Source organism: Micromys minutus, assembly GCF_963924665.1.
Source record: "Micromys minutus genome assembly, chromosome: 10".
NCBI classification, from domain to species: domain Eukaryota; kingdom Metazoa; phylum Chordata; class Mammalia; order Rodentia; family Muridae; genus Micromys; species Micromys minutus.
This window is the reverse complement of record NC_137979.1, coordinates 47,578,156-47,599,916: the sequence shown is the minus strand read 5'-3', so window position 1 is coordinate 47,599,916 and position 21,761 is coordinate 47,578,156. Positions and strand designations below refer to the sequence as shown.

Sequence of the window (21,761 nt, the reverse complement as noted above, 5' to 3'; positions counted from 1 at the left end):
AAGAATTCTTCTCTAGAGACTAAAAGGAAAAACAGGGCCTTAACTGTCTTCCCAGGCAGATCAGTGGCCATCCCTGCTGGGCTTTGGGGCCTTTTCCTACTTGGAGGGGCAGGAAAACATCAGGGCTGCCCGCCCGTTTCCTCCCGCACACTCCCCTGGACCGCAGCCCAGGAGCCAAACCACCACCAAATATAGGCAGAAACATGCACACATGATTCAGAGAAAAAGGTCGAGCAGCTCTGGGGCATAGTTTCCACTAGGCACTGTGTGACTCTTGCAAGAACAGACAGGGGGCTCTGGGGGACAAGTGACAAAGGCTTTAAGATGCTCCAAGGACTTGAGATTAACCCAGCTCCACAGCCCGTCCTTCAGCTTAGACTCTCAACTAAACCACGGCAAGCAGCAGGCGGCCAGTGGTAGATCAGAATCCCAGATACCCCTTCAGTTCTGGGGTGCCTGCTTGAGGACACAGTGGTAGAACTACGGGCTGTTCCTGTTGGGAGAAGTGGGGAGAGGCACAGAACTGATTGGACGGTGCCCCACTCCCACATTCTGCAGGGGCAGGGCCCAGGCCCCAAGGACTCCCATGGAGCCCAGCACTGGAGCTCTGAGCTAACTCCCAGCCACAGAGCTGGCCCTGGGGGAAGGTGGCTAGCCCTGTTCTCTCACTTCATGGGTTTGAGTGGGCCTCATTCACGTGTACCATGGGTATTTCCAAACTGCTGAACAACAGATGTGCATCATTCCTTACACCATTTACCTCCCGAGTGCCGACACGGGTCCCAACTCATGCCTCCAGTTCTAAGGGCACATTTGGAACTTGGACTCCCTGGCTGGCCAAACACATAGATAATTTTAACATCCAAACAGGGCAAAGGGAGCCTGCGTTTTCCCCGGAGGATTGAGGGGTCCCAGCCTGTTCAGTGAAAGTCCTGCTTGCCTATGTTTGGCTTGAGCCATAAAAGCTTTGCTGTGTGGGCTGATAGACAAGGGGGTGCTAGCCTTCCCACCAGCCAGGAGTCAGGGCAGTCCTAACCAGGAACAGCCTGGATCTTTTAAACCTTCTGTTGTTTCCACAGTGTTTATGATGTGCGCAAGCATCTCTCTCTCTCTCTTTCTCTCTCTCTCTCTCTCTCTCTCTCTCTCCCTCCCCCCCCCTCTCTCTCTCTCACACACACACACACACACACAAACACACACACACACACACACACACACACACACACACACACACACACACACACACACACGGGGCCAGGATCTTGGGGTTATCTAGAGGTCAAATCTGATTTTACCTCCCACCCAGAGAGTCCTCACCTCAAGCTCCAAGTACAGAGATGGGAAACAATTTCCCTCTGGCCACCCCACCCTCTTCCCCCAACCAGAGAAACGTGTGCTTCCTGAGAAAGTACAGACCCAAAGTTGCTTTGTGGGGTGAGAGGTTCCGACTCCTGCAAGCTCTTCTGTTTAGCTCTCCTGAAATGAACCTGCAACTCACGAGTATGGGGAGAGAAAACAGGCTTCTCTGAAACCCTGCCGGCTTCAGCCCCCGGCAAAGGCCATCCAGTGAGCGGGGAGTGGGGGAGGCACTGAGCAGCTATGGCTGCTCCTGCCATGGTCCAGGGGACCTCTTTTCAGGGCTGGGCAAAGGAGGAAGGGGGTGTGAGGCCTCTCCCTTCCTGGTGGGGTGTGGTGGAGACAGGCAGCTTTGGAAGGGGCCTCGAGCAGCTGCTTCTCGGGCGCTGCCCCTACTGTCCGCATTTGTCTGACGGCTTAGATATCACGCAACGCTATCAGCCTCGGACTATTTTCCCAGAATTTTTTTTTTTGGCACCACACCATTCCTCACGCCTGCTCCCCTGTTCTGTTTCATCAACCAGCACGGACACAGATGGACTCCTGTCCCATGACAACAGCCTTATGCATCATCCTGATGGCTGGTTACAACCAGATCCCTGCTTCTGTCTAGTTATGGTGGGCATAAATACTAGGCACACTTTCCATGGCAGGTGGGGGGAGACACAACCCAGGAGAAAGAAACTCCATTTTCAAATGTCTCTGACCTTACTAGAGGCTTGTGTCATGAAATCAATTCAAAATCAAATGTTTATCTTCTCAATCCCACCAAAGGAACTCAGAACTTGCGTATCAGAGAAATGGCAGAGATGCTGTGTGAGGTGTGAAGATGCTTGTGTCTGGTGCCAAGCGTCAGCAGCACTATCCCTGGACCATTTTGGCAAGGATCAGCTAACTGTTCCCACCTCTCACCATTGGGCTATCCCACTGTTCTGCTCCTTCCAGGTCTTGGCATACTTCTGCATTTGGCCAGTAGAGGGCGCCCAAGCACCAATTAAACCTAGCGGTGCCATGTCTCAACAGCCAACCATTCCTCCAGAGCCAGGATTTCGAAAGCCGCAGGAGGCTGCCTCTGTGTCTTCTCTTCTACTCAATACTACGCTACCATACAAACAACATGAGACATGTAGTCTGGCCTATGCTCCCAGACTATGCATAAGGGCATTCAGATGGCGGCACAAGCCTCCTTTAGGGTCCTGCCATTGTCTAACCAGCCAAAGATGTTTGCTTTCTGGGCATGCGGCCAGGTCTCTATAGAGCTTTTCAGCCATTGTCTGCTGTGGTGGTCAGCCAGGTAGCAGTACACTTAGCATGTATATTATTTTCTGTTTCTCACAGGGACATTGCCATGTGGCTACCGCCCTCTCTCTCCACATGAGACAAAGTCACGTCTAGAGAGAGCTCAGTGAGGTCAGTTTGTCTCAGAAGCCCATGTCACACTGCCACTACTTCTCTATGTTCCTTTAGGAGAGTGGAGGAAGGCACACGGTCACTTAAAGGCCAAAGGTAAGCCTGCAATCAGAGGTGATCTGGCAAGAAAACATGGCATCCCACACTGCCTCAGCTCCTGATAAAAGTGAGAGAGCAGGCAGGCCAGGCAGCCTCCTCATGACATAGCGCCCCTGCCTTGTTGACCTGATCCAACCTTCATGGCTCCTCACTGTGCCCAGAGTGGGAGGTGACCAGGCTTCCACACAGGCTTGAATTAAGGAGAGGTGGGCGCCCTTCCAGCAAATCTAGAGCTCAGGAGGCACAGATGTGAACGTGAAAGCAAGGGGGCTAAGAGAACGGGAGAAAGTGAGCCCCAGGGCAGGGAGCTGTTACAGGCATTCCCCTACTGGAGTGGCTGAGGAAGTAGGCAGGGGAGAGCTGGCGATAAACTGAAGAGATGATGCCAAGCCAGCAGCTGAAGGCACGCAGGCAGCACTCCCAACCTCCCAGGCTTACAGTAAACAAGCCACTTCGTGCAGAGAAGAGGAGCCAGGAGAGGCCAGCTCAGAGGGAGCAGCTTCTGCTGATGCAGCAAAGGCCTCTAGGGTAGCTGTGGAGGTAGGACTCCAGCCCACCCCTCACACGCCTCAAGTCTCCCCACGCTTGGGACGGCCAGGCACATGATCTTAAACTTGCAATGCAGCCAAGAGAGGAAGAGGAGGGCCTTGGAGGGGAGGCTTCTCTGGTCAGAGCTGTGTTCTGGAACCCCACTCCACCCATCACCTCAGCCAGGGCTTTCTGAGTTTGTGATCCCTTCACAGTGTGGGGTCAACTAGAGCTTCCCAAACACTGGAATTAACCCTTCCCTGAAACGGGAAACACAGCATTAAAAGAATAAATGGAGCCCCAAGGAGGCAGAGTCTGAGGCAGGACTGCTAGCAAAACACAGGCCTCCTGGCCTTTAGGATAATTATGGTTCAGGCACATTTAAGAAATATTCATATAAAAATTATTCACTCAATGTAACGGAACATCCTGTATTATTAGAGAATTCTTAAAGTACAGTTACTTATCTTGTGTGTGTGTGTGTGTGTGTGTGTGTGTGTGTGTGTGTGTGTATTGAGGGGTGGGGTATTAGTGTACACATCTGAAGGTCAGAGGACAACTTGCAAAGGCTGGCTTTCTCCTTCTACCATGTGGTTCCAAGGGATTGAACTCGGGTCATCAGGTTTGATGGCAAATGCTTTAACCCAATGGACCATGCCATTAGACTTCTCTTGTCCTTGTATTTGCTAGGCCTAGCAAACCTCATTTGAAGTCCCAGTCACAGCCCAGCCTCTAGTTCTCCTATTCCTGAGCCATTTCTTCATATAGAGTCCCCTAAGGGTCATATAGCATATTAGAGAGCAGACACCACGCCCCTTCACACACACACACACACACACACACACACACACACACACACACACACACCACCTTGGAAAAGTTGCTTTAGCATACCCAGCATCCCACCAGAGCAGCACTGGCCCAGCGGCCCAGTAAGGGACAGTCAGGACAGTGTACTCTCGCAGTTCCTGGATGGGGTACAGTCTAATGCTCTAAAGGCAAAAGTCACAGGCCAGAACGAAACAAACTCCCTCACACAAAACCGACTGCTACATGTGCGTGGTGTTGTTGCCTATATCCTAACACTTGAGATGTTGAAGCGGGAGAATTGTGAGTTCAAGGCCAGTCATATAGTGAGACCCTGTTTAAACAAACAACAAGACCTGTTACCACAACTCCCTCTCCACTTTAAAAGCACAATCGAACTCACTGAGGAATACTGAGTGTTTCCTGGGAGCCATGAGAAGACGGGCTGGGCGTTCCCACGGCCTTTCCTTGGGGTTCTGTGCCAGGAAAGGTGAGGGAGGGGTACTGCAGTGAGAACTGGAGAAGGGACAGACTTGCAGTGCTAAGCAAGAGGACTGTCTACTCTTTGTGAGCAAAGGCGTGGCCTGCCCCACCTCTGACCCCTTGCCACTCACCAGTGTAACCGCAGTGCATGGAGGAAGGCGGAGAGGCCCTCCATGATCAACAGGATGGCCACGGTCAGGGTGGCAAAGGCGGCGAAGATGAAAAACAGCCCTAGCCCCCCTGCCAAACTCCGGACATGCAGGCCAATGTGGATCACCATGGTCCAAAGTACTTCAGAGAGCTCTGGGGGTGGGGAGACACAAGGAGCAGTTGAGTTTAGCACAAGGGAAGGGTGTGAACCTTGCGGTTTGCTCTTCCACCATTTCTGTGGTGCGTTCCTTGAGCCCCGCATTCCTGCTGACTTCGGGCAGGACCACTACAAACAACTAGTTGAGTAACAGTTGATGGCATGATTTATTTGTACTCAGACTGGATGGATTCCAGAACCTTCCTGTGTTTCCACACTGAGGAAGCCCCACCACTCTAAGGGAGTTCCCGGAGAAGGAGAGGACTGGACGGAAAGAGAGAGAGAGGGAGAGGGAGAGAGGGAGACAGAGAGAGACAGAGAGAACACTCACGTGCGTGGGCCAGGCTGAGGGCCCAGAGCCGCAGGTAGGACGCTGTGTTGGAGATGCAGCCCAAGCAGTACTCAATGGTGTGGATGGCCTGGTGGACCATGGTGTCGCCAAAGTCAAACTGGTGTGGGAGGAAACCACAGAGGAGAGGGTCAGGCTAGGACAGGGGAGTGTGCAGGAGTTGAGTGGTCCCCAGAGCCCATGCCAGGGCAGGGAGTACATGTCTCATAGCTGACATCTCACCTGTACAGGGGCTGGGTACTGCTGTTGACTATGAGTGATGATTTCAGCATTGACTTCCCCAGAAATCCTTCCTGGCCTGGCTTCCAACTGGGGCATCCTAATACCCATCGATACTCTACACTGTCTTCTTTCTTTAAGACAGAAGTTCACTATGTAGTTTCAGGCTGATCTTGAACTTATAGCCCTACCTCCTTGGCCTGCCTTGTGCTGACTTGCAGTGTTGGCCACCACATCAGGAAATGTCTATCGTTTTGTTTGGTTTGGTTTTAGAGACAGGGTTTCTCTGTGTAGCCCTGGTTGTCCTGGAACGCTGTAGACCAGGCTGGCCTTGAACTGGAATTAAAGGTGTGCACCACCTGGCTGCCTTTGCTTTTTTCTCTTTTTTCTTTGTTTGTGTGGGTGGGGGTGGGGTTAAGGCTGCCCCTGCACCTAAATGCATATGCAATGTCCTTGGAGTCTAGAAAATGGGATCTCTGGAAATGGAGTTAAGGTAGTTGTGAACCACCATGTGGGCGCTGGGAATGAACCCAAGTCCTCTGGAAGAGCAGCATCTCTCCAGCTTCAATGTACATCTTTTTTCATATGGGGTCTTGCTATATAGTCCTGGCTGGTCTGGAACTTGAACTCACCTTGTGGATCAGGCTGGCCTTGAACTCAGAGATTTGCCTGCTTCTGACTCTCGAGTGCTGGCTTTAGTGGTGTGTGCCACCATGCCCATCGCACTGTGTATCTCTCTTTTTTCCTGCATGTCTGGTACCATGTGCATGCAGTACCTACAGAGGCCAGCAGAAGGCACCAGAGCCTCTGGAATAGGAGTTAAGAGACTGAGCATCCATGTGGGTGCTGGGAATTGAACCAAGGTTCTCCAGAAGAGCAGCCAGTGCTCTTGACCACTGTATTTTCTCTCTAGGTCCACACTGTATATCTTTTATTGGGGGGAGGAGGGGAGAAGTTGTTTTTTCAAGACATGGTTTGGGTGGCTCTGGCTGTCCACTCTGTAGATGGTGGTGGGTCTGCCCATCTGCTTTTCTCCCTGCCTCCAGACACTCCTGCTCAGCCAGCCTCAGCCCTAAGGGAACCTTTCCTGCTCTCTTTCCAATCCGCCTCCCTACCCCCAGTGCCTGTCGGGCGCCCTTCTGCTCCCAAAGCATTCCAGGGTACACATCCATCATGGAGTCTGTCGACAGACCACCTCCCTACCTTGTGTGGACGATCTCTCCACTTCTATAGCACTACACAGCGCTTGGCACTCTGAGGGTGCGCGACTGGCAGATGGGTGGGTGAGCGTGGATGAGGTGGTGAAAGCAGCAGGTGAGAAGACACTGTGGGGGAGGGGCCACTGACCCTTGCTGACCGGTTATAGCCTTCAAAGATTTCCCAGACATCAAGTAGTCTGGGTCTGGTTTGGACCTGTACTGAGTGCCTCCTAGCGCGAGAGCACAGTTGCCCTGCCTGGAATAAACTCATGTTTGCATCCAAGCAATGCCGAGAATCACAGAGGCTCAATGCACTGCTTTTTCAAGACTGTTTTGTTTGAAATCATTACAAAAAAATAGCAATTTTCTAAATTTGGCTGAGGAGAAATCAATGCTAGAAAAAGGCAAAGTTATGAGTGTGGCAGAAGCCAGGAAGAGCTGACTTCCTTATTGTGTTTGGTGGCCAGAGAATGGAAAGGCTACACCAGAGCCCATCTTCTTGATCGTCTAGCTGCCAGGGACGTGGCTATCTGACAGTGGGACCAGATAGCCGACTAGAACATTCTGCCGAGTGAAGGCACTGGTACGTCAGGTGGACATTTGGAAATCAGTACTGCTGGAGGTAGTGATACAGGAAGAGGGCCAGGCTCCTTGGCAACATGGACTCCCATTCATCCCCTTCCCTTCAGCCATGCCAGGCAGCTTAGCCAGCAACTGTGCACAGACACCTGGTCTAGGAGCAAAGGTTGTTGATGCAGGCAAACACGCCTCTCCAGCCATCAGGGAGACCAAACACTGCCTGTTTTGACACAAAGCAGCAAAGGTTTTCCCACGGTCATGCACTGCCCTTGGAGAGACTAGGAGAGGGAAGGGAAAGGTTCTTAGGTACAGGTATGTTAGAGAGAAGTTTAGGGGAAAGATGCAAACAGTGCAGAAAGGTATTTAAACCCTGTCTCAAAACGTGAGTGTTGGTGGATGAATTGCTGCTGAGCTACAAAGCCTGGCACTCTAGACACGGCCTGAGCATTTAGGATCCTTTCTGTTCTATTGTCCTTTGTGTACTGAACATAGGACATGCAAATGGATTGCTTCTCCTGCATGTACCTGAGAGGCAAAGCTGTTCACTTCTCGACTAGGTCATGTGGAGCTAGGACTGACACCAAGGGTCTTGTGGCCCTAAGCTGAAGTACCACCAAGCTGATGGGGGCAGTGGGAGAGGCTGCATCTCAGACAGGAGGAAGGGTAAGCTTTGCTTGCAAGCACTCAGAGGAGCAGGGCGGGGACCACTACCCCGGTGGCAGAGCAAACAACACATCACAGGAGCGGAAGGTGGAGACCCCTGGGACATAACCGGGGGGGGGGGGGGGGGGCAATGACCTCAAGAATGCCAGCATAGGCATTACTTGCAACTCTTCCAAGCCAGTTTCAGAGGTATCAGATCAGCAGTCAACAACACAAGGACAGAGGTGACCGACACGAGATGCAGTTAATGGAGATGAACTGTTTCGGAAATGCAGGCTCACGGATTGGTTAGACACGGCCAGTGAGATGCAGGGTGCACGGCGTGATGTGTGTGGCCCCAGGGTGCAGTAGGGTGGACAGAGTGAGCACACGGATGGGAAGAGAGAAGCCCCAGATAGACATGAAGGCTCTGGTCTTACCACTTCGTCCTCGGTAGGCTTGAAAACACAAATTCACACTTAGTGGGAAGCTGTGCCACACACAAGGTCACAAGCTATGAGCACTCGTTGCTGACTCTTTGGAGGAAGAATGGGTAATGGGGACAATGTGTTGGAGGCACTCTTCCTTAGCATACACATAAAGGGGAATCGCAGATTTAAGATATGAATAGTTAAAGGCACCCCAACTCTTGCAATTAAAAAAAAAAAGCACACATATAAAAAACAAAATTATAGTCCAAGTGGCTAGATGGAAAAACTCAGCCTAGTTCCCTTGCTAGTATTTTATTTGCTTAAAAAAACAAAACAAAAACAAAAACAAACAAACAAAAAAACCCCACAATGAATAGGCAAGTTAATAGTTCAGTCTGCAGGCCTTATGTCACAAATGCTCAGGCAAGGAGAATGAATTTTCAATATCTGAACCTGGAAGTAGGGTCAAAAGGAAAGGCTAGCCTGGCCTGACTCCTTCCCACTCACTCTCTGTCTAAAAAGAAGACAGCAAAATTTAAAAGCTTTCGAAACAAAAACCGCTGGATCAAGAACGCATGGATGGGCAGGCCTCAAAAAGAAGCGCTGAATACAGCCGCTTGGCAGTGTGTGTCAGGACTCTTGGGATGGGAGGATGAAGATGCTATCTCGAAGGCGCCCTTGCTTTTGGTTAACAAGAGGTGAGATGCTAGGTGCTGCCCGGGTGGAGTTAGCAACTGAGGTCACATGCGGTGCACCACAGACTGGAGGAATTCAAGAAAAGCAGAGCAAAGCTGGCTCTGTGGCCACAGATTAGAGCAGGCCCCACAGGACAAGCTGTAGCATCCCTAAGCAGGCCTGACAGTGGCCAATCATTAGTAGTTTTATTTTTCAAGGAGACGATTGAATAAGCCTCTTAGGAAACAAGATTAGAGCTGCCCAAGGTAGAGAGGAAGCCCGCACCACCGGCTCTTACCTCTTCTGCGTCCTCTGAATGGGTGGAGAGCTGGTCATGCTGAATAATTTCAGCATCCTCCTCTGTCGGTCCGTTGCCCACCCTGATCCCACCAAAGTTGAGAGTTCCCTACACAGACGAACAGAAAGAGCAGTATTTGCCTGGGCTTTAATGTGGGACTCTGTGAGGTGGGGAAGGGTGATGGTTAGTGCATAAGATCCTCAGAAAGGCACACATCGTATCAACAGAAGCAACGGCCACCAAAGGGACAAGTTCAGTAAAAACAAGTAACTGTCCCACCCCAGCCACCACCACCACTCTGGACCCCACGAGTGGCAGCCTGCCTTTTACCACCTCATCTGACGACACCAAGACAAAGCAACCTTGTCTTGGTTAATGCTAACAGAGTTCTGCATGAGTGAGAAGCTGAACATGGGCACCCCTCACAATGAGCACAGCTAAGCTGTAAAGTCTGAGAGGGCCTGAGTGCTGCTGGGACTGAAGATGAGATTTCCAAGTGTGTTGTGGGGGTTGGGATGGCAGAGGTGATATGATGACTCTACCTAACTCTGATAGATTTGACAGGAGCCCAAGGGTTCCAGCAACATCTACCAGAAACACACCAGGCCCATCTAGGCACAAAGAGATCCCTGAGGTCTTGGAAGAAAACAAAACAAAACATCACAACATCCTAACAGATACTCATTTATGGCTAAAGAATTCTGAGTTTTAAAACAGTAAAGTAAGGCAGAGACCCCTTTCTATCAGAGGGTTCTGGCAGAGTGAAAGGGACTTAGGAAGCAGCCCCTGGACCACTTCCTATGGGTTCTATCAACCAAAGCTGCCTGCCTGCCTGCCTGCCTGAAGCGTGAGCTTGAACAATGTGGAGACAGAGCTGGGAGCGTCCCAGTGGCCCCCTTCCTTAGCTTCAGCTTTGGGGACACCTCTTTTCCTACAACTCACTGGCCAGTTCATACCCCAGAGTTCATGTGGCAGCTTCTCCTTTACTACGAGGCTCATAGAAAAGGCCACAGGAGGAGCTCTAAGGAACCTCCCTTGTTATTGTCGTCGTTTTGAGACAGGATTTTTCTGTGTAGCCCTGGCTGCTCTGAAACTAACTCATTTGTAGACCAGGCTGAGAGATCTGCCTGCCTCTGCCTGGGACCAAAGGCAGGTGCTACTACACCCAACTGGAAGCTACACTCTCAATAGACTCTCAGACGCTATCCCCAGAAAGCATAGGAGGTCTGGTGAAGGGTACAGGAGTGCACTGCTGAGAAATAATATACTCATTGTCCTGGGTACCCCAAAAGCAAAATGCACTGACCCTTGGAGATTCAGCAGTCCCAGTGCCAGGACATCTATGTCTACAAAATCCAGCAGGACACATACGCATCAGGATATTCTTTGCATCGTTGTTTATAATGGCAAAGAACTGGAACGAGTACCATATGCATCTTCAAAAGTGATAACATAGTTGTGGCATATCCAGTGGATTCTAGGCAATATTAGGTACCATAGAAAGATTGGCAACTTCTAGGAAAACAGCTCCATTAAGAAACACTGAGAGGCAGAAGATTGGGTCAGTTTAAAACATCTCTCTCTGAGACATCTCTTTCCTAGGTGTACATACATGTCTCCACATGTCACCACAGATGACAGACATGTGCTGAAGGCAAAGCCTCCATCTGGTAGCAATGCCCTGGAGGAAGAAAGTGGGGGGCACTGAGGCTTCTTGGTTAGTACAGGAGTTCTCCAGCCAAAATACATCCATTGCACTCCTCTACCCTCCCCCTTAGTTCAGTGGGGCCGTGGGATTATGGGCCACTTTACTTTTTTTTTTCTTCCACTCATCAGTTTTAATACCCATGTTCAAAGTTTACTGGGTGATTCAGACATGGGAATCACTAAAATCTAAGCACTTCCAGGTTAGATTCAAAAGACACCTAACTACCTTTAAAAGGAGAGCTCCAAGCATTATAAAGGGCACAGGGGAGACTCCATTGTATCTTGGCCTGGGTCACACAGGGTAGAGGAGGAAAGCTTCGGAATTTAAAATTCCCAAAACAGAGTGCATTTCCCTAAGATTTCCCTAGCCAGCAGAAGTGAGGATGAACAGGTTAGACCTCCCAGCCAGACTCTAGTGAGAACCCTGAAGAGCTCAGAAAACAAGAGTTACAGGAAGACGATAAGAAACACATCAGCAAAGACAAGAAAAGAAATGCTGAGTTGTGACAATGTCACCTGCAGAGACAATACAGGGGACAAGAAACAGTAGGAGCAGATCTGTGCTTACGGTCTTGGCCCCTGGGGACAAGGGTCCAGGGTCCTTCTTGGAGTGTGGTCATCCTGATGCTGTGAGGCTGCCCTCTAGGAAGACTCAGCTACAGATCAGTGGCTAAGAGACGCCGTGAATGTGAAAGCTTCCAGACCAAGAGGGTTACTGTGGAGCTTAGCAACGAAGATGGAGCCACACTTAAAGGCATCAAGAACAATGCCAAGCAAGCAAGAAGATGATGTGGAAAGAAAATCAGTGCTGAGCAGTGTGTCCCTCAACTTGGAAATAATCTCACATAGCAAGATTAAAGTTCCATCTGGCATAAACATGTGCTCCCTTAAAGCGGTATATGCTAACAGAACAATTCTGACCAGCGAGACTGAAAATCCTGAATGTTGCACAGACACAGTGCATTCTAAGATTCTGGTGAGATGAGGTCAAATGAGATGATGTTCAAAGTGCTTTCACTGAATTGTAAGTTAGTACAAAAGGGAAGCTCTAATGGCTTGGTGGCTATGACAAAGGTGCAGCATGCAGGGGGCTCAGTAAAACAGCCGAGTCTTCAAGGCCTTCAGCATCCCAGTAAGGGAAAGAGATACAGACTTCTAAAGAAGGTAAGTCATGACTAACGCCCCCAAACAAGGACAGATATCTCTTAAAGAAGGGCTTATAAGTACAGAGAACAGAGACATCAATGAAAGAGTCTGAGCCCCGCTCGTCACCATGCTGAAAACCTACCCCATGCATGGTCACAGGATACAGACACAAAAGTGGATGAGCCCAGAAGCTGCCATCTTGGAGTAAGATGATGGGACTCGAAGAGGGGATACAGCAGCCACTTGGCTCCTGAAGGTAGGATTGTACTTGCACATCCAAACAGAAACTTAGTAGGCCAATGGTAAAGATAATACCTGATCTATTCCTAAGAGGTAGTCGGCTCCTCTGTCATGGTCTCGGTGAGCAACAAGGCCACCCTTCTTGAGAGCACGCATTCCCACGCTTTCAACAGCATTAAAAAGAATTTGGCTGCACTGTTTGCCACCTCTTTAAACAAACATTTTGCTTTGCTGGAGTTAAGTGACTCACTGTTGCAGCCGGTGCTGCCTCTAGTCCCTGTTGGCTCGGGGTTGGTGTGACTGGGGCCTCCACGGGTTGCCCTTCCTGATAGTGAATGGGAGAAAAGAAGGGAGAAGAGAACGAGAGAGGGATGGGGAAGGGGGAGGAGAGACGAATGGAGGGCACATGAAAGGATGAAGATGGTCAGAAAAGGGAGAAGGAGGGTCTTGTAACTCAGCTGCTCTCCAACGGAGGGCTCATCTCACAGCCATGGGAATCATGCAACAAGATCTCTTGGGTTTTCCCCGGCAATGCAGTAAGTAAGCATTATTGGATAGCCAGAAATTACACGCAGTGGTGAACATTTGGCCAGCTTAACTTTGTGTGTCGGTGTGTAGAGTTGGTGTACACACGTATGTTAAGTAAACACCATGTGTGCATGTGCTGCTTTTTTAAAGAAGAAGAAGAAGAAAAAAAAAAAAAATCAGTGTGCTTTAAATCAGAGCCTTTCCCAGGTGTTTCAGTTGGTGAAAGTGTCATAGTCTCGTTTTAGAAGAAAAGTGTCTTTGGGTCAGTCCTGTGGCTACACAGGCAAACCACATGAGTGAGCTCATGTCTGCAGCTCTTCTAACCTTGTTTTGGCTGATGCTGCATCTAGATGGGTGGGCCCAGGGCTAGACTCTGCTGCGGAGAGTGTGAGGAAAGTCATGACCAGGAAAGGCAAAAACATGATTCATTCTCTCCGATCCAGGTGTCTGAGCAAGAAATGTGTAGTTCGATGACATTGGCAAGACCAGTGTTCATGCTCATATGTAACACAAATCCATAAGAGAATACATGCACGTGTGCACAGTTACTTATATCCTCTAAGGAGCTGCCTCGATCTTAAACAAGGAAAAAAGTCTAGCAACCTTCAGCCATAGAAACACACTCACCAAATGCTTCTTCCTCAGGTACTGATGGCGAAGGATCAGCGGCTTAAACAGCAGCATCCATGGGACACAGAGCATTGCCACCACTATGAGGAAACACTGAATCCCTTTCTGCAAACAAGAGACAACAGAGTCCACTAGCCAAACAGCCTCTTCCAACAACAGCACAAGTTGTCTCCAAAGAATATATTCTTATAGGTTTGTGACTATTATCCGTGAAACCCAGTAACTGTCCCATCCAAATGGCAGGTCTAAATTATGCCCCCTTCACTCATCTAGTTGTTTGAGACAGGATTTTACTATGTAACTCACCCTAGCTTGGAATTTACTAGATCTAGGCCCAGGCTTGCCTAGATCTCTGGCCTCTCCAACCCCAGCTTTCTGAGTACAGGCCTGTGGCACTTAGTTCTACAGATTCTATCCTCTCTAGCACAGAATTATTAACGAACCCTCCCCAGCTAAGAGGTATAGGGGAAGTAAGTGGTTTGACTATATGGTACTATATAGTTCATACTATATGATGGTACAAACTGAAACCCAGGTATTACAGAACACTGTTTCTAGGCTTTTTTCAGATCAGAGTTACACTGGGCTTTGTGACCTGGGTAGCTGGTCCTCGGGGCTGACATACCTGTCCAGAATACAGCATTGCATTACCAGACTCTGGGTAGGAGAAGAGGAACATGTTTATGAAATGGATCAGGAGGCTTGGGGCATTCCTAGACGAGTGGGCATCGTATGCCGTCCACTTGTAAAAGATAAGGATGACCAGGTAGCCAAACAACGAGGACATGAAGATTATCTCAGGAATAAAGCCAAAGTAGATGTTCAGGGGCTTCTTGAAATAGCTAAGAAGGGAAAAGGAGATGACATTAAGAGCGACAGGCCTATGGCACTAATGGGAGCACTGATGGGAGCACTCGACAGGTTTGTCCACACACTGTCCCCTCAGCTCTGTCTGCATCACACTTGACGCAGCAACAGAGCACCAGAGACAACAGAGACGTCACTTCCAAACTTCTGAGCCCAAATGGCTCTAGAACCACCTCCACTCTCCACTAACTCTCTAAGGCGGTACCTGGGAGATCTAATATATGGACACAGTTTGTAATTTTGTAATAATTACACAGCAAGGAAGAAAAAAAATGGGGTTGGAGAGATGGCTTATCAGTTAAGAGCACTTGCTCCTGCAGATTACCCAGGTACAAATTCCCAGCACTCACGTCAGGCAGCTCACTACCATCTGTAACTCCAGCTCCAGGGGATCTAATGCCTCTGGCCTCTGTGGCCACACACACACACACACACACACACACACACACACACACACACACGCACGCACATAACCAACATATACACATAATTCAAAATAAGAATTCACTAAATCACAAGAAAACAGCTGCATCTTATTTCAAAGATCCTTTCTTGTCCCTATAAACAGAAAGGAACTAATATGAAGCTTCATTTAAGACCATAAGATTTGTATAATATAGATTGCCTCTACAATATAGACTGGAGTCCTGAGGTACTGATTGTTCTCTGAAGGGTGGTATCTTTAGGCAAAGATATCACCTGATTAATTCAGTTGTATGATGACAGGGCAGAGGGACTCACATATGGTTGAAAAGGCTCAGGCTGACCCCAAACAGCATGTGGATGATCCCAAGAATAACAGACATCTTCATCTTGAAGGAGTTGAGGAAGGTCAGCTTGTTGGTTGCGATGTTCCAAATCTGTTACCAGGACAGAAAACTAGAAGGTACTACACACAGGTTTCTCAAGAGGAAAAACATTATCCATCTGCCTGAAATATACCCTTGTTATTGAAAAATTGAAACAATTTATTCAAATAAAGATAATACTAAAACAGACATTTATGTACTTATCAGTCACCTTAGCTCAGTCCCATCTGTTTATTTGATCCAATTCTCTTTTCTTTTCTTTTTAAATTAATTTTTATTTATATGAGTACACTGTCGCTGTCTTCAGACACACCAGAAGAGGGCATCTGATACTACTGCAGATGGTTATGAGCCACCATGTGGTTGCTAGGATTTGAACTCAGGACCTCTGGAAGAATAGTCAGTGTTCTTAACCTCTGAGCCATTTCTCTAGTCCATTATTTTGTTTTTCAAGAAAGGGTTTCTCTATAATAGCCCTTGCTGTCCTGGAACTCACTTGTAGTCCAGGCTGGCTTCGAACTCACAGAGATCCACCTGCCTCTCAAGTGTTGGGATTAAAGGCATGTGTCACCACACCCTGCTTCATTCTCATCAGTTTAAAGACTTGGCCAACCTCTTTTCCACATACTCTCTTCCCACTTGCATATTACTTTGGGACAAAACTGAAAAAGCCTAGTGTTTTACTTATAAATATGTCAGTATGGATCTCTAAAGGTAAGGACTTCTTTTAAAAACATGACTACAATACAGTCATCCTATCATAAAAGTATCAATAGTGTGTGTGTATGTGTTTATGTATGTGTGTATGTATGTGTGTATGTGGGGGTGTGTGGTCTGTGTGAGTATAGTTTATGTGTGGTGTGTGTGTGTTTATGTGTGTGCACACATGCACAAGAGTCTGAAGCTAGGGCTTTATACATTTTTTATATACTAGGCAAATGCTATACTATACTAGGGAGCTAAGCCCCCAGTATTTCCAATGCTCCATCTATTTCCCCAGTGTGTAGGGTTACAGGCATGTGCCACCATGACTGTATCAGCTAGGGGCTGGAGAGAGGGCTTGGTTGTACAATAATATTTGTTGTTCATCCAGGGGACCTGGTTTCAATTCCCAGCACCCACAGGGGACTCAACTATCTAAAACTGGTCCTAGGGCATCTAATGTCTGGTCTCCTCAAGTACCCTATATGTAATATACAGATGTATAAGAAGGCAAAACACCATACATAAAACACAGAAAAATAAAGGCAAAACCACTAAGTATCCCCTTGCATAGCTCTTGCCACAGAAGAGGCTTTGTTTTGTTTTGTTTGAAGGCAGAGTTTCTCTGCGGAGGCCTGGCTGTCCTGGAACTCATTTTACAGACCAGGCTGCCCTCGAACTCAAAGAGCCACCTGTTTTCTGAGCACTGGGATTAGATGCCTGCACCACTGCTGCCCGGCTCACACAAGAATTCTTGCTACACTGTTGGGTTCTTTTTCTTTCCTTATGGAGCCATCAAGACACACTGCCTAAATGAAGGTTTCACGGGCTTTTTCCCAGCCCTTCTCTGTCTTAGAAGTGTGACACTACCCTGTTAGATAGGCGTATAAACTAGGATGGCAATTAAATGCTCAAAGTGAAACATAAACTTAATTAATGCAGCAGTGAGTTGGGTGTGCTTATTTTTGATAAAGAATTAATTTTGATAAAAATTTTGATAAATTTTTGATAAACCCTAGACGAGGCATGGTGGCACATCTCCGTAATGCCAACACTGAGGAGGTAGAGGTATTCGAATCGGAAGTTCGAGGCCACATTCCACTACATTGTGAGTTTGAGGACAGCCTGGGCTATGTGAGACCCTGCCGTCCTACCCACCCCCAAGAAAACACCAGGGTTAGAGCTTGACTGAGCATCTTCAACATTTTTCAGACTTGATCAATAGTCTATAATCATCAACCCTAAAATGCTGCCTGGCGGAGAACACAGTACGAAACCACAGAAGTATCTATCACTGCAGAGGTTGTAGGAAATTCTGACCTAATTTCATGCAGGATTAATTTAGTGTCCCCCTCTCCTGCCCCCAGATGAACTCATGGCAAGCCATTTAAACACTCTGTGCTGGGGACATAACTCAGTGGTTGGAATGCTTGACTAGCCTGCCTGAGACACTGAGTCCCGTCCACACTAAGACAAAAAATGAAAACAAAACATTCTAATACAATACAACCCAGAGAAATGCTCCTTTGAGACTTAGGTGCCAAGGAGTGATGACAGAAAATCATTATTTGTTTCCCATATTTATATGATTGTACTTTTACAACAATAGAAGCCCTTATACACACATTTTAAAAACTGTAATTTATAACATATCATCACCTCTTTAATTTTTTTTAAAACTTTAAAAATACTTTGAGTATTTGTGTCTGTGTGCACATGGGGGCCAGAAGCTAAGGCTGGCTCTTCCCTTACCTGACTTTTTGTGGCAGGGTACCTCACCGATCCCACCACTCCCTGACTCAGATAGTGGCTACTCAATGACTCCTCAAGGCCCAGCCTGTCTCTGCTCCACAGTGCTTGGGCTAAAGGTGCCTGCCAACATGCCAGCTAGTATGTGGTTGCTGGAATCTGAACTCGGGTCCTCACGTCTGTACCACAAACACTTGACTGACTGGCATCTCTCAGTTCTTGCTTTAATTTTTAATATTTAATTCTGTTTTGGGGTTTGGTTTTTTTTGATTCATTTCTTGTTGGTGGTGTTGCTTTGGACAGGTTTCACTACAAAGGCTGAGCTGGCCTCATACTTGGAGTGATCTTACCACCTCAACTCTCCATGTGCCAGGATTACGGGTGTGCTCTAGTTCTCCCTACCTCAGCTTCTCATTTCAAGATGAGTTAAAAACTCCAAAGCTAAGGCAGGAAGATTAAAAAGTTCAAGTCCTGCTTGAGCGAGACTTAGTTCAAAGACAGCATGCTGAAAACTTATCTCAAAATGAAACAAAACAAAACAAACACAGGGCTGGCACACAGCTCAAGAGCTAGAGAGCATTTGTCTAGCTCACACAAGACCCCCGCTTCAACTCTTAGTACTCAAACAAACAAGCATCAATCTTTAGGGAAAAGCCGCATGTCAGAAAGAGGCACACTTACCGGATCAATGCCGAATGGGTATGGGCCACCGAAAACCCCAGGGATAGCTGGGTTCAACTGGAGGACAGAACTCCCCAGAAGTGTCTCCTCCCTATCGTGTTAGAGAAAGTCACTTTTATTTTTGATTGAGAAAAGATTAAACTCAGTCTAAAAACTAAGCACAAAAGAAACTACCGTTATCTCCAAAAATGAAAAAACTAGGGGCTGGGGGAGATGGTTAGGGGGAGTGAGTGTGCTTGCCTGGTAAGCATGAAGACCAGCGTTTGCATCCCCAGAACCTGCATACAAGCCAGGGAGGTGGAGACAAACAAGCTAGCTAACGGGCCTAGCTGAACAGTAAGCCCCAGGTTCAGAACGAGACCCTGAGCCTCCATGTATAAGGAGAATGTCATTAGGAAGATAACCAGCAGCAACCTTGGGCCTCCATAACACACACATGCATCTCTACATAATTAGACACACACACACACACACACACACACACACACATACCACACACACACACACACACACACACACACACACACACATACCACACACACACACACACACACACACACACACACACACACACGGGTGTGGTGTGTGTGTGTGCATGTGCGCAAAAAGAAGAGGAATTAGTATCGAAGAACAAAAGGGAATCAAATGTAAAGAAAATTTAAGCACTAATACATAACTAAGTAGGGCATTTAGGTAACTTGCTTTTAATTTACAAGCCAATTAGTATATAGATTATATTAATTTATAGTCTCAGATCCTTGATATTCGCTGAACAAATCATATAGCCCTCCATAGACTGGCATGTAAATAGGAGGAGATAATATGTTCTTTTGAACCAAACATTTTCAACCACTTCCTAATGGGTGTTAGTTTACTGCTTGCCCTACACGACAGAGTTGAACATAGAAGGAATTAGCTTTGGCTTCTGGCTTCTGCAACTTACGTCCAGTTCCCTAGAGTGAACATTGGCCGTACACTCCATGATGACCCAAAGATATTCAGGGACTTGGAAAAACAGTCATTGTAGATGAGTCCAGTATAGATGGAGAACAGCCCCATCAGAAGAATAATGTATCGGCCGCTGAACACCATGCTAAACATCTGGGAGCCAGAGGAAAAAGGTTACGAGGATGAAGTGTGGCAGCTTCCCTGATGACAATGTTACTTATACCAACCATACAGTATCCCACCCCATCCTGGCTCTGAAAGCTTCAACTAACAACCAAAATATAAGGCTAAGATTGCTAGAGAAGTAGTTTAATGACAGAGAACTAACCTAGCCCCAGTGAAGTCAAGGATTAACCCCCAGAACCACAAATGAAATAAGAAAAATGCTAAAATAAATGACTTGCCCTGCACATGGCTTCTTCAATATTCAAACAACTTCCTACTCCCTTTCTGCAACTTCAAGGACCTTCTGATCACTACTTTCATCACAAATGCTGGAGAGACCACACCACCCAGTCCAGTGCAGGGGCCACTGGAACAGTACCTCATTCTCGTTCTTCTGGGAGAGGATCCGGCTCTCCCTCAACACCATCCACACAGCAAACAGGGTCATCAAAATGCCGTGCCCAAAATCTCCAAACATCACAGCAAACAGAAAGGGAAAGGTGATGACGGTGTACGGAGCTACAAAGGAGCCAGAGGGAAAGGCATGAGGTAAGTAAAGGCACGAGTCCCCACATGCCTTATTCCTGTCTGCTCTCTGAGGTCAACGTGGAATGTCTATTCCTGCACCTTGCATGAATGGACCCTCTCTCAGGAACTCTGTCACAGTGAGATCCACACCCTCACAGAGCAGCTGACACTTCACACTAAGGATGAAGGGAAACAGAGAGCCCTGTTCTCTTTCCTTCCTTCAGCCTTGGGACTCTGCTCTGGGCTAGGCCAGATGTTGCTTCTCTGTGCAGCAGCCATTTCTGAGCTGCAGGCTAAAAATGAATGCTCAGACTCTTGAATCATTAACTGAACACAGGAGACCCCTGACTTGTGCTGAAAACAGTTCCTTTTGCTGTGTTTTCTGTCTAGCCTCAGGACAAGGAAACCAAGTCATCATTCTAGAATAGAAGACAACTTGAGAAAGCATGCTTAAAGCAGTTCCCCCAAAGCCAAGTCTGTGTTTGGTTGGGTTTTTTGAGACAGGGTTTCACTGTGTAGCCCTGTCTGGCTTAGAACTTACTCTGACCTTGAACGTAAGAGGCCTGCCTCTTCCTTTTGACTGCTGGGACCAAAGGTGTGCACCACCCCCAGTGATATTACTCTTTTAAGAGGCCATGTATTTTTGTAGCACTGAGGACACACTCAAGCATCCACTAAGAAGCTCTTAGTGTAGCATTATTCAGTGATGGATCTGCTAATGTCCAATGGACACGTTTCACAGAAATTACACACCAGCTGAAGTCTGGTCATCTTCAGATTTTTTTAAACAATTTTTAAAAAAGATTTATTTATTTATTTTATGTATATGACCTATATATACATATATGACCTATGTGCCAGAAGATGGCATCAAATTCCATTATAGATGGTTGCGAGCCACCATGTGGTTGCTGGGAATTGAACTCAGGACGTCTAGAAGAGCAGCCAATGGGTGCCCTTAACTGCTGAGCCATCTTTCCAGCCTCATCTTTAGATCTTTAAAACAGCTGTACAACAGAGTTTAAAACTGAAATACTAGCCAGGCATGGTGGCACACACCTCTAATCCTAGCATTAGGAAGCAGATGCAGGCAGATTTCTGTGACTTGGAGGCCAACCTGGTGTACAGAGTGAGTTCCAGGCCAATCAGAAAAAAAACGACAAGCCTTTGTCTCAAAACAACACAACGAAAACAGTTTAAAATATTAAAAGAATCAAACGAAGTGGTAGACATGTCCAATTTCTTGACCCTGTGGTATAATGTTTTCATTTACAAAGTTTATGCGAGCGCGCGCAGACACACACACACACACACACACACACACACACACACACACACACACAAACATTAAATAAATTTGCAATTTCGTGCTGGGCTGTACTCATAGCTATCCTAAGGCATAGGAAGCCAGTAAGATGAGGACCAGACACACCGGCTAGAGGAAAAGATCAAATGTTTTTACCTGGGTTAATCTCTCGGTAAGTGCCGATCCCATAAGCATCTACTATGTTCTGGAAGCCGTGTGTGAACTTGTTGGTTTTGTTGTATGTCGGGGGTGTCTGGTTTGTCTGCATCCTGTTCAGAATGGAGGGGACAGTGGAACCACTGTGCTCCTGGGAAACATCAGCAGCATGTCAGAATTAGGTTGCCCTCATGGCTACACAGGTGTGCGTGCATAT

General features: G+C 47.6%; 1 protein-coding gene across 4 annotated transcripts in view; it reads right to left on the bottom strand.

Annotated features, from left to right (window-relative positions):
• ATP6V0A1 (ATPase H+ transporting V0 subunit a1) overlaps window positions 1-21,761 on the bottom strand; it is a 50,493-nt gene that overhangs the window by 3,002 nt on the left and 25,730 nt on the right. For all 4 annotated transcript variants that reach the window (XM_080923604.1, XM_080923607.1, XM_080923606.1 and 1 more), the window contains exons 11-20: window positions 21,545-21,695; window positions 19,934-20,073; window positions 19,385-19,542; window positions 18,442-18,532; window positions 15,242-15,360; window positions 14,259-14,475; window positions 13,631-13,738; window positions 9,383-9,490; window positions 5,322-5,439; window positions 4,815-4,986 (exon numbers count right to left, since the gene is read on the bottom strand). In XM_080923604.1, coding sequence (XP_080779730.1) covers window positions 4,815-4,986; window positions 5,322-5,439; window positions 9,383-9,490; window positions 13,631-13,738; window positions 14,259-14,475; window positions 15,242-15,360; window positions 18,442-18,532; window positions 19,385-19,542; window positions 19,934-20,073; window positions 21,545-21,695 — 1,382 coding nt within the window. The remainder of the gene's footprint in view (window positions 1-4,814; window positions 4,987-5,321; window positions 5,440-9,382; window positions 9,491-13,630; window positions 13,739-14,258; window positions 14,476-15,241; window positions 15,361-18,441; window positions 18,533-19,384; window positions 19,543-19,933; window positions 20,074-21,544; window positions 21,696-21,761) is intronic.